Source organism: Pongo abelii, chromosome 19 (genome assembly GCF_028885655.2).
Source record: "Pongo abelii isolate AG06213 chromosome 19, NHGRI_mPonAbe1-v2.0_pri, whole genome shotgun sequence".
NCBI lineage: Eukaryota > Metazoa > Chordata > Mammalia > Primates > Hominidae > Pongo > Pongo abelii.
Window position 1 is genome coordinate 97,905,676 of NC_072004.2, and position 16,428 is coordinate 97,922,103.

General features: G+C 53.1%; 1 protein-coding gene across 3 annotated transcripts in view; it reads left to right on the forward strand.

Moving 5' to 3' along the window:
• NARF (nuclear prelamin A recognition factor) overlaps positions 1–13,751 on the forward strand; it is a 30,176-nt gene extending 16,425 nt beyond the window's left edge. For all 3 annotated transcript variants that reach the window (XM_002827985.4, XM_054537434.1, XM_054537435.1), the window contains 6 exons: positions 4,419–4,537; positions 6,609–6,738; positions 9,191–9,254; positions 10,287–10,424; positions 10,969–11,126; positions 13,400–13,751. In XM_002827985.4, coding sequence (XP_002828031.1) covers positions 4,419–4,537; positions 6,609–6,738; positions 9,191–9,254; positions 10,287–10,424; positions 10,969–11,126; positions 13,400–13,641 — 851 coding nt within the window. In that variant the 3' untranslated portion in view covers positions 13,642–13,751. The remainder of the gene's footprint in view (positions 1–4,418; positions 4,538–6,608; positions 6,739–9,190; positions 9,255–10,286; positions 10,425–10,968; positions 11,127–13,399) is intronic.
• The last annotated feature ends 2,677 nt before the right edge of the window (positions 13,752–16,428 follow it).

Sequence of the window (16,428 nt, forward strand, 5' to 3'; positions counted from 1 at the left end):
AATGGCTATCCTGGCAAATAACACTAGTTAAAAATTGTTCTAACTACGTGAGGCCTGTGGGAGCACAGGAGAGCTCTTTCTAAGCTAGTCATAGGCTGTATAATTTTTAGGGTTTGGTTCACGTTTCAGTTCTCAATTTATGCTCTCCCCACAATGGTTTCAAATTTTTCTAGCATTTTACATGTCAACCTTTAGTCATTAGGATTATGAATTAATAAGATGGAACGTTGACATCGTGGTTGCTTAGAATATGGACTTACTCTCTAGCCATTTATAAAATATAAAGAGGAAATTTACCATCTGTTCCGTGGGCTGCATTGGTTGGCTCATTATTTGAGCTGTGTCGTTCACCAGCAACCCACAGCCTGCTGTGATCTCAGCTCCAGATGGGGACAGGGATGTTAGTGACTTCTTTCAGCTGTATGGTTTGCCTTACTGTAAGTGATTCACAGATTTTTGTATCAGAGGTCTAAGTATAAGCCATTTGACGCCAGATATAGCCTTTTACTAGATTGTGGGTGTTACATTCAGCTCTTGTGGCATTTTGGGTGTGTTTCCAGGTGTAAAGGGATAATTTCCACACCTGATGGTTTCGGAGGCTGCCTGGGCTCCAGCGACCTGGGAGTACCTGGTGTTTGTGTGCTGAACCTGAGCCTGCCTCTGTGGTCCCCTTGCTGGAGTGCTTTCCTTTTGGGACCCATTACATGATGCCATACACAACATGGCTTCACAACACCGGTCACACTTGCTTAGTTCCACCCCCAACCAAGGAAGAGGCCGTGTAAAATGACGACAAACTAAGGCCCATGCCCCTGGTGCAGTGGTTTTTAAATTACAAAAAATTTAGGCCAGGCGCAGTGGCTCACGCCTGTAATCCCAGCACTTTGGGAGGCCGAGGTGGGCGGATCACGAGGTCAGGAGATTGAGACCATCCTGGCTAACACGGTGAAACCCCGTCTCTACTAAAAATACAAAAAATTAACCAGGCGTGGTGGTGGGCACCTGTAGTCCCCGCTACTCGGGAGGCTGAGGTGGGAGGATCACTGGAACCCAGGATGTCGAGGCTGCGGTGAGCCCTGATTGCACCACTGCACTCCAGCCTGGGTAACAGAGCAACCCTGTCAATCACACATATATACTACATACATACAGCAAATCTCAAGCTAAAATAGGAAGCAAGGGGCTGGTCTGCAGCCGGTGGCTGGAGAAGAGAAAGGATTTGGTGACACATTTCTCAGAAATGCCATCACTGAGAAGAGACCTCTGGGGGCCCCTACCTAGCATTGTGTTCACTGCCACAGGCGGAGGGATCACCGTTTCTGTACAGATCAGCAATCTGCTCAGGATTCACATCAGCAGAGTTAGTTCCTTCAGTGACTTGAGAAGGTTCCATCCCAGTAGGACCTCTCATAAGGAAATCAACAAATGTGAGGAGACTGCAAAAAGTTTGTGGAAGAACAGAATTAAAAGATAAAAAGTATAAACTTTATTTCTCAACATAAGCTCCATCTTGGTCAAGACACTTTTTTTATTTTTTATTTTATTTATTTATTTATTGAGACAGAGTCTCGCTCTGTCACCCAGGCTGGAGTGCATTGGTGTGATCTTGGCCCACTGCAACCTCCATCCCCCACGTTCAAGTGGTTCTCCCGCCTCAGCCTCCTGACAAGTTGGGATTGCAGGTGCATGCCACCATGCCCAGCTAATTTTTGTATCTGTAGCAGAGACAGGGTTTTACCATTTTGGTCAGGCTGGTCTCAAACTCCTGACCTCAGGTGATCCGCCCGCCTCAGCCTCCCAAAGTGCTGGGATTACAGGCACTTGCCACCATGCCTGGCTAATTTTTGTATTTTTAGTAGAGACGGGGTTGCACCATGTTGGCCAGGCCGGTCTCAAACTCCTGACCTCAGGTGATCCGCCTGCCTCGGCCTCCCAAGGTGCTGGGATTACAGCAGTGAGCCACCGCACCCAACTAACACTTTTTTTGTTTGTTTGTTTTGAGATGGAGTCTCGCTCTGTCGCCCAGGCTGGAGTGCAGTGGTGTGATCTCGGCTCCTCTGCCTCCTGGGTTCAAGCGATTCTGCTGCCTCAGCCTCCTGAGTAGCTGGGATTAGAGGCGTGCACCACCATGCCTGTCTAATTTTTGTATTTTTAGTAGAGACACAGTTTCACTTTGTTGGTCAGGCTGGCCTCGATCTCCTGACCTCGATGATCTGCCTTCCTTGGACTCCCAAAGTGCTGGGATTACAGGCATGAGCCACCACGCCTGGTGTTTTTGAGACGGAGTTTCGCTCTTGTTGCCCAGGCTAGAGTGCAATAGCGAGATCTCGACTCACTGCAACCCCCACCTCCCAGGTTCAAGCCATTCTCCTGCCTCAGCCTCCCAAGTAGCTGGGATTAGAGGCGCCTGCCTCCACGCCCGGCTAATTTTTATATTTTCAGTAGAGACAGGGTTTCACCATGTTGGCCAGGCTGGAATCGAACTCCCGACCTCAGGTGATCCACCCTCCTCGGCCTCCCAAAGTGTGCTGGGATTAGAGGTGTGAGCCGGTGCACCCAGCCGACACTTTTTTTAAACAGGATCTCGCTTTGTTGCCCACGCTGGAGTGCGGCAGCTCAATCATGGCTCACGAGAGCTTCAACCTCTTGGGCTCAAGTGACCCTCCCACCTCAGCCTTCCAAGTAGCTGGGACCACAGGTGTGCGCCACCACACCTAGCTAATTTTTATATTTATTTATTTATTTTTTTAAGACAGAGTCAGGCCAGGCAGGGTGGCTCACGCCTGTAATCCCAGCACTTTGGGAGGCCTAGACAGAAGGATCTCCTGAGGTCAAGAGTTCGAGACCAGCCTGACCAACATAGTGAAACCCTGTCTCTACTAAAAACACAAAAATTGGCCACATGCGGTGGCGCACACTTGTAGTCCCAGCTACCTGGGAGGCTGAGGCAGGAGAATCACTTGAACCCAGGAGCCAGAGGTTACAGTGAGCCGAGATCATGTGACTGCACTCCAGCCTGGGTGACAGAGCAAGACTGTCTCAAAAAAACACCAAAAACAAACAAAAAAACAACACAGAGTCTTGCTCTGTCATCCAAGCTTGGAGAGCAGTGATGCAATCATAGCTGACTCCAGCCTCGAACTCCTGGGCTCAAAGCCATCCTCCTGCCTCAGTCTCCCAAGTAGCTGGGACTACAGGTGTGCACCACCACGCCTGGCTGATTTTTTTATTTTTGTAGAGACAGAGTCTCACCGTGTTGCCCAGGCTGGTCTTGAAATCCTGCCCTCAAGTGATCCGCCTGCCTCGCAGTCCCAAAGTGTTGGGATTACAGGCGTGAGCTACTGCTCCCGGCCCTGGGGCATTTCTCTCTGTGGCTGCTTCTGTGTCTCTGTGGGTGTTTCCTGAGCACACACAGGCGTGTTTAGATTGTTAAATGTGATTATCATGTCTGACTGTGGGACATGAGCTGCCTCTCACCCTCTGGGAGACCTTCCCTGCCAGGAGTAGAGTCTACCAAGGTATCTACCCAGCCCCTGTTTGAGAGCAGGTAGCATGGCTCTCGTGTACACAGGTGTGCAAGTGTCTGGGGGGTCAGGTAGAGTCTACCAAGGTATCTACCCAGCCCCTGTTTGAGGGCAGGTAGCATGGCTCTCGTGTACACAGGTGTGCAAGTGTCTGTGGGGTCAGGGCCTAAAATCAGTTGCCAGGTCAGCAAGTTCTATGATGTTCTTAGGCGCTCTGACTGGGCTGTGCGCCTGCGGGAAAGGAGTAGGCAGGGCTCATGCGGTGGAATTGCTGTTGTGTGGTCAGCTGCAGTGGTGACTTGTGTTCACCCTGGAAACCACAGCAGCACTCAACCTCAGGAAAGTGCTCAGATTGTGCGGGCATGTAGTGACACTACAGATTTTGCTATTTATTATGACTTGAGGAGTATAGATTTCTTATGTTTTAAAAAGCGTGCAGTTGTTGGGCTGTTAATTTCTAGTCGGTGAGAGAAGTTGGGCAAGCATGTGGCTGCTCTCCCCTGAGCTGTAGCTGCGTGTCCTGGCTGTAAGGACTCTGCAGCTGGCCAGGGGATTTTGCACGGTGCAGCCTGGGCCTCTGCTCCTGCTGCCTTTCAGTGCTTGTTCCCCTTCACCTTTTTGGGGGACCTGTTACCCCGACTCTTACTTGTCTGTCGGCCTTGCAGGGACGCTCCCATTTCCCAGTAGCCTCCAGGCCTGCAGGTTCCCATGACCCACAGCCAGGCCACTGAGGACGGGTTTTGGGTCCAGCACGAGCTCCTGGTAAGCCCTGGGGAAAAGGTGTCCTCGCTTCACCCTGGGGCAGCAGGGACTCGACCTCAGCATTCCCTGGTACGTTACAGGAAGACCAGAGGAAGCAGTAAGGAGCTGACCTCGGATCCCTTCTCTCCCCAGGCTGGGTCAGATACGCCGAGCGGGTGCTGGGTCGCCCCATCACTGCCCACCTCTGCACCGCCAAGTCCCCCCAGCAGGTCATGGGCTCTTTGGTGAAGGATTATTTTGCCAGACAGCAGGTAAGCTGACCTCTCTGGAGGGCAGGAAGGGCAGGTGAGGGAGGACCATGGCACAGGGGCCCAGGAAGGGGAGGTTCCCCATCTGTCCAGCGTGGTCACGACCCCCCAGGTGAGCAAAAAGGAAGCTGTGGCTTCAGGAAACAGCAGTGCTCTTTCTCACCAATGCCCATCTCTATTCCTCCCTTCCTTCCTCTTAAACAACCTTTTTCTTTCTTCTTAACCCTTTCTGTGGCATCTGGTGGTTCTCCTGGTCCTATTCGGGGTAGAGTAGAAATGCTGCCCGCCCTGCTGAGAATGAGGCCCTGGACCTTGCCCAGAGATGCCGCCTGCCTGCCGTTGGGATGCCTCACCCAAGGAGGCCTAGAGTGGCCTGTGCCTGGAGGCCGAGGGCCGCTGTCATTTAGGGAGCCAAACCTGGCCTCTGCCCTGGCCTTTCCCTCAGACCATGGGCATCACATGACTTCCTTAGCCACTTCTGTGAGATTCCGCAGTGGCCGTGATGCTGCCTCCACTTGATGGAGTGAGTCCTGGCCTGAGGCTCCTGCATGCCACTGCCTCGGCCCATCGTGCTCTCCCTTCCCACCACCCTCAAAGGGACCCTAATCCCGTGGTTTATTCTCCAGCCTGTGGCATGCCCCACACCACTCTTCTCAATCAGACTTTCCACCTCCCTCCGGGGGAGCCGCCCTGTCCAGGCACTGTGGTAACCAGAGTAGAGGGCAGCATCAGGATCTTTCAGACATTTGAAGTCAGCCTAAAAAGGCACGCACATTTGGCAGCCTTGTTATTTTAGCAATAGGCAGTGTTTTCTTTCTACCTAGTTTCTTTCTACCCATAAAGTCATAATGTGGCAAATTATAAACATGATGTCAGAGTATACATCATGAAAAATGAGCTATGGGACTTTATGTCTGTCCCTTGCCCTGCCCTCACCTGAAGAGAGCCATGTGTTTCTAGGTCTTCCATGTGCTGCCCTCTTCCCTGGCTGGAGCCCAGAGCTATGTGTCCTCCTGTAGGTGCCGTGAGGGGCAGCCGCAGAGACCCGGCCTCCAGCAGCCCCTCACCTGACTGCCTGGCACAGCTGCAACCAGGGGCGGGTTTCCTCTTTTGCTCCGCCCCTGCCCTGAGTGGGTCCTTTCCACCCAGACCTCACCACAAGGTCACTTGGCAACTGCTGGCTCCTGGCTTTGCCACCAGTTCAGGCCCAGCCACAGGCACCTGCTCTGTGTGGACCCAGGAGAGGGGTAGCTTGGGTGGGCATCGCTTGGGAAGATTCAGGAAAGTCTGTGGGTGAAGTAGCCGGCACACACACACACTCAGGCCTCCCTCCCTCAACGGCTCCACGCCGGCTGGACTTCCTCTTACTTATTTTGTCCCCATGTGCACCGGTTCAGGAGGAAAAGGGCTTAGCCTTCCCGGTTCTTCCAGGAGGCTCCACTGGCTGGGGGCTTTGCAGATGGTTTGGGAGGACCACACCCAGTCCCGAGGGAGGCAGCAGGCAGACACGGATGGAGTGCTGGTGCTCGGTAGAGTTGAAGAGGGGATGGGAGCCAGATGTGGCTACAGCACTTTCATCTGTGGGGCCCGGCGTCAGACCCACAGCAGTCCCAGCCCCAAGAAAGTGCCGCATGCAGCCAGGCTCGATGGCTCAACGCCTGTAATTCTAGCACTTTGGAGGCCGAGGCGGTCAGATTGCCTGAGCTCAGGAGTTTGAGACCAGCCTGGGCAACACAGTGAAACCCCATCTCTACTAAAGTACAAAAAATTAGCCAGGCGTGGCGGCATGCGCCTGTAGTCCCAGCTACTCGGGAGGCTGAGGCAGGGGAATCGCTTGAACCTGGGAGGCAGAGGTTGCAGTGAGCTGAGATCACGCCACTGCACTCCAACCTGGGTGACAGAGCGAGACTCCGTCTCAAAAAAAAAAAAAAAAAAAAAGAGAAAGTGCCGCATGCAGTGTCTGGAGGGCAGCAGCAGGGGGCATTCGGTCTCTCATCCCTCTTGTCCTGGGCACCAAGTGTAAGCTGCCGTCACCTCTCCATCAGCCCTAAATACGGGTGCCCCTCTCCCACAGAACCTGTCTCCAGAGAAGATTTTCCACGTCATCGTGGCCCCTTGTTATGACAAGAAGCTGGAGGCTCTTCAGGAAAGCTTTCCCCCTGCTTTGCATGGCTCCCGGGGCGCTGACTGTGTGTTAACATCAGGTGAGAGGTGGGCGGGGGTGCACCTGGGCGCTGGGAGACTCTCCGACTGGCCAGTACACACCAGAGCCAGGCAGATCTGTGTCCCAGAGCCATGTCAGTGCCTGCCAATGTGGCCGCTTGTCTGAAGTTACTGACAGCTGAGGCCCTAGGGGGTTAATTGCAGGTGAAGATAAGGCCTCCTGTCTCCTCTGTACATCTTCCTCAAGATAGATCAGGTCTCAGCTGGGCGCGGTGGCTCACACCTGTAATCTCAGCACTGGGAGGCCAAGGCAGGTGGATCACCTGAGGTCAGGAGTTCGAGACCAGCCTGACCAACATGCAGAAACCCCGTCTCTACTAAAAATACAAAAAACTAGCTGGCGTGGTGGCACATGCCAGTAATCCCAGCTGCTCGGGAGGCTGAGGCAGGAGAATCACTTGAACCTGGGAGGCGGAGGTTGCAGTGAGCCGAGATCGCACCATTACCCTCCAGCCTGGGCGACAAGAGTAAAACTTTGTCTCAAAAAAAAAAAAAAAAAAAAAAAATCAGGTCTCTGGGAGAACCACTTGGGCAGTATAGTGGCCCTAACTTTACATTACAGTCCATGTAAGGTACTTATCTCTTGGTAGGAAAGTTGTCTATAGCCATAGTGGGTCTCCTTCTCACAAACCAAGTCTGCACTTAAAACACAAGTGAAGTTTTTTTTCATTCAGAGTAAAATGAAAAAGGCACATTTGCTCCAGTGATATTGCCTTTACCCCACGGTATTGGCCACTCCTTTCAGATGTTAAGAGCCTACAGTGAGTTCTGTGTGTGTTGGGGATGGAAGTCATTCCCTGGAATTATGTAGAATCCATTCAGAAGAATGTTGACATCAGTTGGTGGGGGAAGCTTAAGACTTTGTCAAAATTCTGGCGGAACTGTTGGTCTCTGAAAACAGGTCCCTGCAGGTATTTAGATCAGTAGTAGGTGAGGCAGAGAGGTCAGCTCTCAGGGACAATCTTTAAGGGCGCCAATGTCCCTCACAGGCCCTTGACTTGAAATAGCACGCAGATGCCTCTGGAAAGGTCCCCACCCCATAGGCACAGGCTCCCTGTGGGGTGATGTGGCAGGGGTGTTGAAGGATAAGGGATAGAAGGGTCCTCAGCACTGCCATCCTTCACTCTCAGAGGAAGGGCCCAGGGGCCATCTGCTTATGTTGACAAAATAAAAACATGCGCGGCGGGCTGTCAGAAGAACCATGTCCAGCCATCTTTTTTCTGAGTGCAGATTTATAGGAAATTATGCTGTTTTCTTACCTGTGTTTCCAGCCATCTCCCGGCATCTGATGTGGTGCCACAGCCATGGTTTTAGAGGCTCAGCTTTTCTATTAAGGGTTTTTTCAGGCATCCTCATGTAAAAGGAAATACAGAAAGTGGTTCTCACTTTCAGTTGATCTCATTGCAAAATGAACAATTGTCATATAAATGTAGCTGGGTACAGTGGCTCAGGCCTCTAATTCCAGCCACTCAGGAGGCTATGACTGGAGGATCACAAGCCCAGGAGTTTGAGACCTTGCTGGGCAACACAGTGAGACCTCATCTCTCTTTTTTTTTTTTTTGAGACAGAGTCTCACTCTGTCGCCCAGGCTCTGCAGTGGCTCCATCTCGGCTCACTACAACCTCCGCCTCCCAGGATCAAGCGATTCTCCTCCCTCAGCCTCCCGAGTAGCTGGGATTACAGGCGCGCCCCACCACACCAGGCTAATTTTTGTATTTTTAGTAGAGAGGGGGTTTCACCATGTTGGCTAGACTGGAGACCTTGTTTCTTAAAAAAAAAAGGACTGGGCACAGTGGCTGACACGTGTAATCCCAGCACTTCAAGAAGCTGAGGCAGGCTGGTCACCTGAGGTCAGGAGTTCAAGACCAGTCTGGCCAACATGGTGAAACCCCCGTCTCTACTAAAAATACAAAAATTAGCCAGGCGTGGTAGTGCGCACCTGTAATCACAGCTACTCAGGAGGCTGCGGCAAGAGAATCACTTGAACCCGGAGGCAGAGGTTACAGTGAGCCAAAATCGCACCACTGGACTCCAGCCTGGGCGGTGGAGGTGAGACTCCATCTCAAAAAAAAAAATGCAACCAGTGTGTATTTCATCATCCTATCTCTGTGAGCTTGTTATACACAAAAGTTTTGTGTTTGTTTCCTGCAAAGTGGGCCAAAAAAGTTTACAGATTTTCTACATGGGAAAATCACTGAGATTGTTTACATAAATCCCACAGTTCAAGGGCAGAAAGAGGAATGGAAAGAGGAGTTAGAATTGAATTCTGCTTACGTTTTATTAGTGTTTCATTTTATTGACCTCACTTTGCCCTTTAGATGGACTCCTACTGTGTGTGATGGAGACATTAGTGATGGGTCACTAATGTCAAATCTCCTGCAGGGGAAGAAAAGCTCCTGTGTCTTTTCAGTGTCTTACTTCGTTTGTCCGCAGGTGAAATTGCTCAAATCATGGAGCAAGGTGACCTCTCAGTGAGAGATGCTGCCGTCGACACTCTGTAAGTGGCTTCTCTGGGGAGAGTCCTGGGGGGCAGGACCTCTCGTCAGCCCTGCCAGCCACCTGCCAGGCCCAGGGCTGCCCTGCTTTATGACAAGGCCATGTGAAGCACTGCGATGCAGTCCCCCAGGCCCCTGCCACAACCCTCAGCCACCCTCTAGCTGTTGAATGGGATACCATTCACCAGGGCTGCCAGGGGGTTGAAGGCTTGGCGGGCTTCCATGGTGTGATTGCCACCCTAAACCCTTGAGGAAGGACAAAATGCACAAACAGCTTTGTCCTCGCTGGCGCAGGGCCATTCATGTGTGCACCAGCCCCCTTCTTCCTGAGTGCGGTCTGTGCCTCACGTTCCATGTGGCCTATGGGGCAGTGGGGCAGCTCCCTCAGGCCCCTTTGCACCAAGAGTGGCAGGCTGGGTTCTCCTGGGGGCGGTGACATTGATACCCAGCAAGGCCTAGGGCTCCTGCTGCACCCCAGGCACTGGGCAGAGAGCACCACAAAGGCAGCGGCGTGTGTCCTTGCCAACACTCTGCATCCCAGGTGCTGCATTCATGCCCTTTTGGGGTAAGGTAAGATAGAAGTTTACAGAATTTAAGCATCTGTGGGGCCAGGCGTGGTGACTCACACCTATAATCACAGTACTTTGGGAGGCTGAGGTAGGAGGATCGCTTGAGTCCAGGAGGCCGGGGCTGTAGTGAGCTATGATTGTGCCACTGCACTCCAGCCTGGGAGACAGAACAAGACCCTGTCTCCAAAAGAAAAAGACCATAAGCATCTGGAGCACCTGCAAGAGCCTGTGCATGGGCTCGACGTGACTGAGAGTCCTCCGCCTGGCCCGAGCATCAGGCAGGCCCTCCCGAGACCCCTCAAGATGCTAGAAATGGGACTTTCTCCAAAGTGTAAACATCTGTATAGGATTTAGCTTCTTTGGTGGCGAACTTGGATTGTGATGCCCTCTGGAAGTCTGGTTTCACTCTTTCTGTCACTGTACATCGGCATTCATGAAGGACTTGTATTTTCTCTGCCTGGTGAGGTTTGGAGACTTGAAGGAGGACAAGGTGACGCGCCATGATGGAGCCAGCTCGGACGGGCACCTGGCACACATCTTCAGACATGCGGCCAAGGAGCTGTTCAACGAGGATGTGGAGGAGGTCACTTACCGAGCCCTGAGGTGTGGGGCAGCATCCACAGCCTGTCTGTGCCTGTGGTTAGCGCGTGTGCATGGTGTGCCTGTGTGGATCTGGGCATGTGGCGGTTCTATGCGTGGAGTTTACACTAGTCAAAACCAAAAGGATTTTTTTGTGTTTATTCAGACCTTTTATTTTGCTGACATTCCAAACTTACATTAGAAAGTGTTCTTGGCCGGGTGCGGTGGCTCATGCCTGTAATCCCAGCACTTTGGGAAGCCGAGGCGGGCGGATCATGAGGTCAGGAGATCGAGACCATCCTGGCTAACACGGTGAAACCCCGTCTCTACTAAAAATACAAAAAATTAGCTGAGTGTGGTGGTGGGCGCCTATAGTCCCAGCCACTCAGGAAGCTGAGGCAGGAGAATGGCATGAACCCGGGAGGCAGAGGTTGCAGTGAGCCGAGATCACGCCACTGCACTCCAGCTTGGGCAACAGAGCAAGACTCCGTCTCAAAAAAAAAGAAAGTGTTCTTAAGTCACAGATAAAGGACTTGATGGATCAAAATTCTCTGTGTTCATTTTGTAGAAACAAAGACTTCCAAGAGGTCACCCTTGAGAAGAATGGAGAGGTGCTGTTACGCTTTGCTGCAGCCTATGGCTTTCGAAACATCCAGAACATGATCCTGAAGCTTAAGAAGGGCAAATTCCCATACCACTTTGTGGAGGTCCTCGCCTGTGCTGGAGGTGAGGCGCCAAGAGCAGCACCCGGCTCTGTCTCCCATGGGTGCTCAGGCCACACTGGTCCTGCAGCCGCCAGAGAGATGGTGCTCTTGGCCACCCAGAGCCTCTCTCAGCCCCGAGAGCTTTGTGGGGTGTGGATGCTCCCGTGGGGCTTGTGCTGGGACATTCTAGGCTCCATTGGTTTTGCTCTTTTCCTCACCCCATGTAGCATGTGGGCATTCTCTTGGGGACATGCCCTCAGGAGGCCCAACATGGCACCAGGTGAGAGTCAGCCCATGGCGGCTGGCTCAGAGAACAAATCACAAGAGTTGAGGCTGCTCTGCCTAGGAGAAACACCCCTCCCCCCTGCCAGGCACCAAGGATGAACCTGCTCTGTCCTGAGTGATGGGAGAGAGCAGTTGAGAGGTGGAAGCAGTTGAGAGCGGGAAGTGGTGTGACCCAGCCTGGGCCTGAGGGGCTCCCTTGCTGTGTGGAGGGAGGATGGGCCACTGTGGGCTGCGATCATCCAGGCAAGTGAGGAAGGATCCCCACCTGGGGCAGGGGGAGTGAGAGGATGAGAGGAGGCCAGGACACGGTGGGGGTCTCCGGGAAAGACTTGCTGAGGGTGTGTGTCAGGGAAGAAGGGGACCCCCCTGCCCCTGACCCATGGTGGTCCATCTGCGCCCCTGGTGGGGAACTGAGGACCTTTGTGCCATTGTGAGTCGGGGGGGCACCACGAGGGACTCCAGTGGAAATGCCTGGTGCAGGTCAGTTGGAGGAACGGCTCCACTGATGTTAGACGAGTGGGACAAGGTGCGAAGCCACAGGATGGGAGGGGCCCCTGGGCAGGGCACAGACAAGGGTGTGTCCTTTAACACAAAGGATCTCGTAGAGGAGGGGAGGCCCCAGCCAGCACTGACTCGAGGAGGGTGAGGGCAGAGAGGTGAGCATGTGGCCTTGGAGGCCTCACTGAGCATTCCAGGGGCACGGAAGGGTCAGTCCCACAGCTGGGCTGAGGAGCAGCCGGGAGGTGGGCCGTGAAGCAGGGCCTCTGGGAGGGCCTCTGTGTGCAAGCGAGTGGAGCTGGGGCCTGAGGAAGGAGAAGGTGCGAGCCAGCCCCCTGGGAAAGTGGAGGTTGGAGACCAGCTGGGGTGCCACCCTGGAACCCATGGGGAGTGAGATTTAACCAGGGAAATCTGCTCCAGATTGTTTTAAATTAACTCTTACACTACTAAGAGTGACATCATCTAACACGCTGGAGAGTAAGTAGCATTAATAGATAGGAGACACATTTTTACTCAGGCCGGTGTTGGGTGTGTGGGCTCACGGCTGGGCTCACAGCTCAGCTGCCTCCGGTGCAGCCTCCAGGCAGGGCCCAGCACACTAACACGTGTGGTGCAGGCAGGAGTGGTTTAACTGCTTGTTCACCATTCCTGTCCTATCCTGGTTTTGCCAAATTCCAAGAGAAGTTGGAAATCAGGATTTGCATATAAAGCCACCCAGTTCTAAAAGGTTGGCAACTTAGGTTTTAGGTAAAACCATTTTATGGGTGATGTAAATGGGTAAGAATGAGAGGCACACGGGTCCAGGCACGGTGGCTCACGCCTGTAATCCCAGCACTTTGGGAGGCCGAGGCGGTCGGATTACCTGAGGTCAGGAGTTTGAGACCAGCCTGGCCAACATGATAAAACCCTGTCTCTACTAAAAATACAAAAATTAGCCGGGCATGGTGGCACACACCTGTAACCCCAGGTACTTGGGAGACTGAGGCGGGAGAATCACTTGAGCCCAGGAGATGGAGGTTGCAGTGAGCCGAGATAGGCCACTGCACTCCAGCCTGGCCAACAGAGAGAGACCCTGTCTCGAAGAAAAAAAAAAAAGAACGAGAGGCACACGGGGCTATGAGTCTGGGATCAGTGTCCCTGACAGCCTTGGGGAAGACCCTGGCCTGTGCAGCCAGCCCTAGCCTTAGGCCACGCAACATTCCACATCCCCTTTATTCTTCTGCTTCCAAACTGTCTTCCCTGTGAGGCAAAAGCTTCCTTAAGACTATCCCCGCTGGGCGCGGTGGCTCACGCCAGTAGTCCCAGCTTGAAGTAGGATTGCCGCTTGAAGCCAGGAGTTCAAGACCAGCCTGAGCAACATAGCGAGACCTGCCCCTCTCCCCTGCAATCTCTACAAAAAATTTAAAAATTAGCCGGGCAAGGTGGTGTGTGTCTGTAGTTCTAGCTGCTCAGGAGGCTAAGGCGGAAAGATCGCCTGAGCCCAGGATAAACTTACCTGTGTTTATCTTTCAGGATGCTTAAATGGCAGAGGCCAAGCCCAGACTCCAGACGGACATGCGGATAAGGCCCTGCTGCGGCAGATGGAAGGCATTTACGCTGACATCCCTGTGCGGCGTCCGGAGTCCAGTGCACACGTGCAGGAGCTGTACCAGGAGTGGCTGGAGGGGATCAACTCCCCCAAGGCCCGAGAGGTGCTGCATACCACGTACCAGAGCCAGGAGCGCGGCGCACACAGCCTGGACATCAAGTGGTGAAGTCAGGCCAGGGCCTTCCAGCTGCTCTTGGGGCCAGAGCCAAGAACCTCTCAGTAGAGGGAGGGGCTGCCCTGAGTGAAGTATTAAAGACACTTAAGAAAACCGTTCAATGGGTTACTTTGGTTTCTCAGAGTTCCCTGCTACCCCGTTTATTGGAGGCCCCTCAGGCAGTTTCATGTGGTGCTATCTTCATAATAGATGTGGGATTGGAACTTTTTTTTTTTTTTTTTTTTTTTGGAGACAGAGTCTCACTCTGTCACCCAGGCTGGAGTGCAATGGCACAATCTCAGCTCACTGCAACCCCTGCCTCCCGGGTTCAAGCGATTCTCCTGCCCCAGCCTCCCAAGTAGCTGGGACTACACGCGCACACCACCATGCCCAGCTAATTTTTGTATTTTTAGTAGAGATGGGGTTTCACTATATTGGCCAGGCTGGTCTTGAATTCCTGACCTCATGATCCACCCGTCTTGGCCTCCCAAAGTGCCAGGACTGCAGGTGTGAGACACTGTGCCCAGCAGATTGGAACATTTTAACATGAGAGGAGCACTTCCCCAATTTATCCCTTCATCCTAAGATTGTGAAAAAGTCCCAAAGAGTGGGAATGGAGACAGACTACTGTATTTTAGATTTAAAAAGAAAAATCCAGAAAGTGTCCTGTGAAGAGCTAAGACCCCCAGAGGTTCTAATGCACATGCCTTGGAGGTGATTTGATGTGGGAATGAGGGCAGAGGGCGGGGTGGCTGTGCCTGTGGACTCCTGTGGCCCTGGGGTTGTTAGGGCAGGCAGTCCACAGTCCCAGATCCCTGCCCATTTTGGCTCTTACTTTTACCCACTCATATTTTCCTTGAAAATGTTTTTGCCAGAACATTAATAACTGTCAGCCTTTTAGAATCAGGAGACTCATATACAAATCAGGATTTTCAGCTTTTCTTAGAAAAACTGTAGTTTCTGACAACAGTAGGCCCCATTCCTCACAGCCAGTCACCACCCTCCTGGACCATACTTAGGGCCCTGGAGGCCTGGCGACCCAGGCCCCAACTCAAACTTGTACATTCAGTCTTTGAGTTGGACTCGCATTGAGGCAAGAGAAGGGGCCTGACAAGGGTGGCAGACATGAGAATGGAAAATTGAGAAGGCTGCCCGCACAAGCTGGGTGGGTGCGGGGGGCCCCAGCTCATCATCAGCACCGTCGTGGGGTGGGAGTCGGGGGTAAAGGTTCCGTCTGACCCTGAGGGGTTGAGGATGCTCAGGTGGTCCAGCCTCCTGCGGAACACTTCCCCGTCACCCTTCGCAGACAGGTTTCTTCTCACACGGCCCTGGCCCCTCCACTCGCCATGAAGCCCTCTGTGCTCAGGGTGATGGAGCCCCTTCCATTCTGGCACTGCACTGTGGGCGTGAGCTTGCCTTAAAAAGAAAGGAGAGGCCAGGCACGGTGGCTCATGCCCTATAATCCCAGCACACTGGGAGGCCAAGGTGGGAGGATTGCTGGAGTCCAGGAGTTTCTACGTGGGAGACTCCGTCTCTACAAGAAAAAAATTTTTTTTGAGACAGTCTCACTGTCACCCAGGCTGGAGTGCAGTGGCGTGATCTCGGCTCACAGCAACCTCCGCCTCCTGGGTTCAAGCGATTCTCCTATCTCAGCCTCTGGAGTAGCTGGGATTACAGGTGTGTGCCACCCTGCCCGGCTAATTGTTGTATTTTTAGTTGAGATGGGGTTTCGCCATGTTGGTCAAGCTGGTCAGGCTGGAACTTCTGACCTCAGGTGATCCGACCACCTCAGCCTCCCAAAATGTTGGGATTACAGTCGTGAGCCACTGCACCTGGCAAAAAATTTTTTTAAAAAAAGGAGAAAGCAGTTTAACCACAAACAGTGAAACAGAGCTGGCAGACGCCTGAAACTCCACGGAACCATGCAGCTGTACCCTAGGGCTCCTCCCAGGAAAAGAGAGATGTGGCCCGAGGTGTCCTGAAGCACTGGGATTGGATTAACTTGAGCGATGGCCTTCCCAGTCTGCCGTGCTGCAGAGCCTCTGCACGCTAGGCTGCCTTCATCTCACTCTGTGCTGTGCTTGTGCACCTGTCTTGTGGATAACTGCATATATTGTGTTCCGTTGCCTGTCTTGCTGGATAACTGCATATATTGTGTTCAGTTGTGTATTTATTTTGCTTTCGGTCTATATACAGTTGGGTTTCCAACCTCTGATTCTGGAATAAACAGTTGCAGCGTGTCTGAGTGAATGGTTGAGTGAGCCGAGCCACCTGCTGCCCCAGCAGGGCCACATCTTGTGGTGTGTTGCCGTCCTCACCATGGCCACGCCAGGTGGCCTCGCCCTGTGCTTCCTGAGCCGCCACCTGGTGTGGAGTCAGGAGAGTCCTGTCTTCCTCCAGGAAGATGCTCATCAGGCCTAGAGCACCAGAAGTCGGCAGAGGGCCACCCTCGTCCAGCTACAGTGAAGAAATCACCTCCTGCAGTAACCACTGCGCAGGGCACCACAGCTGGCCTGCTGTGAAGCCGCCCCTGCAGGTCGTGTGGGGAGGCCAGGCTGAGGCACTGGGCACCAACATGAGACGCCAGGGGTCCCCGTGGCTGCTGGTGGGTTATAGCCATGGGGACTGTGTGCGTTTTCTTCTGCACAGGAGAAAAGTGGCGAGATTTCCTTCATTGTAACCAGAACGATATTAGCGGTCAGGCCAAGGCACCTAGATGTGGAGGCAGCACACTGGTCGGGAGGGAGGGTGTGCCCAGCCCGTGCCTGCTGGTGAGCCAGGCTAGTCCTGGCATGAGGC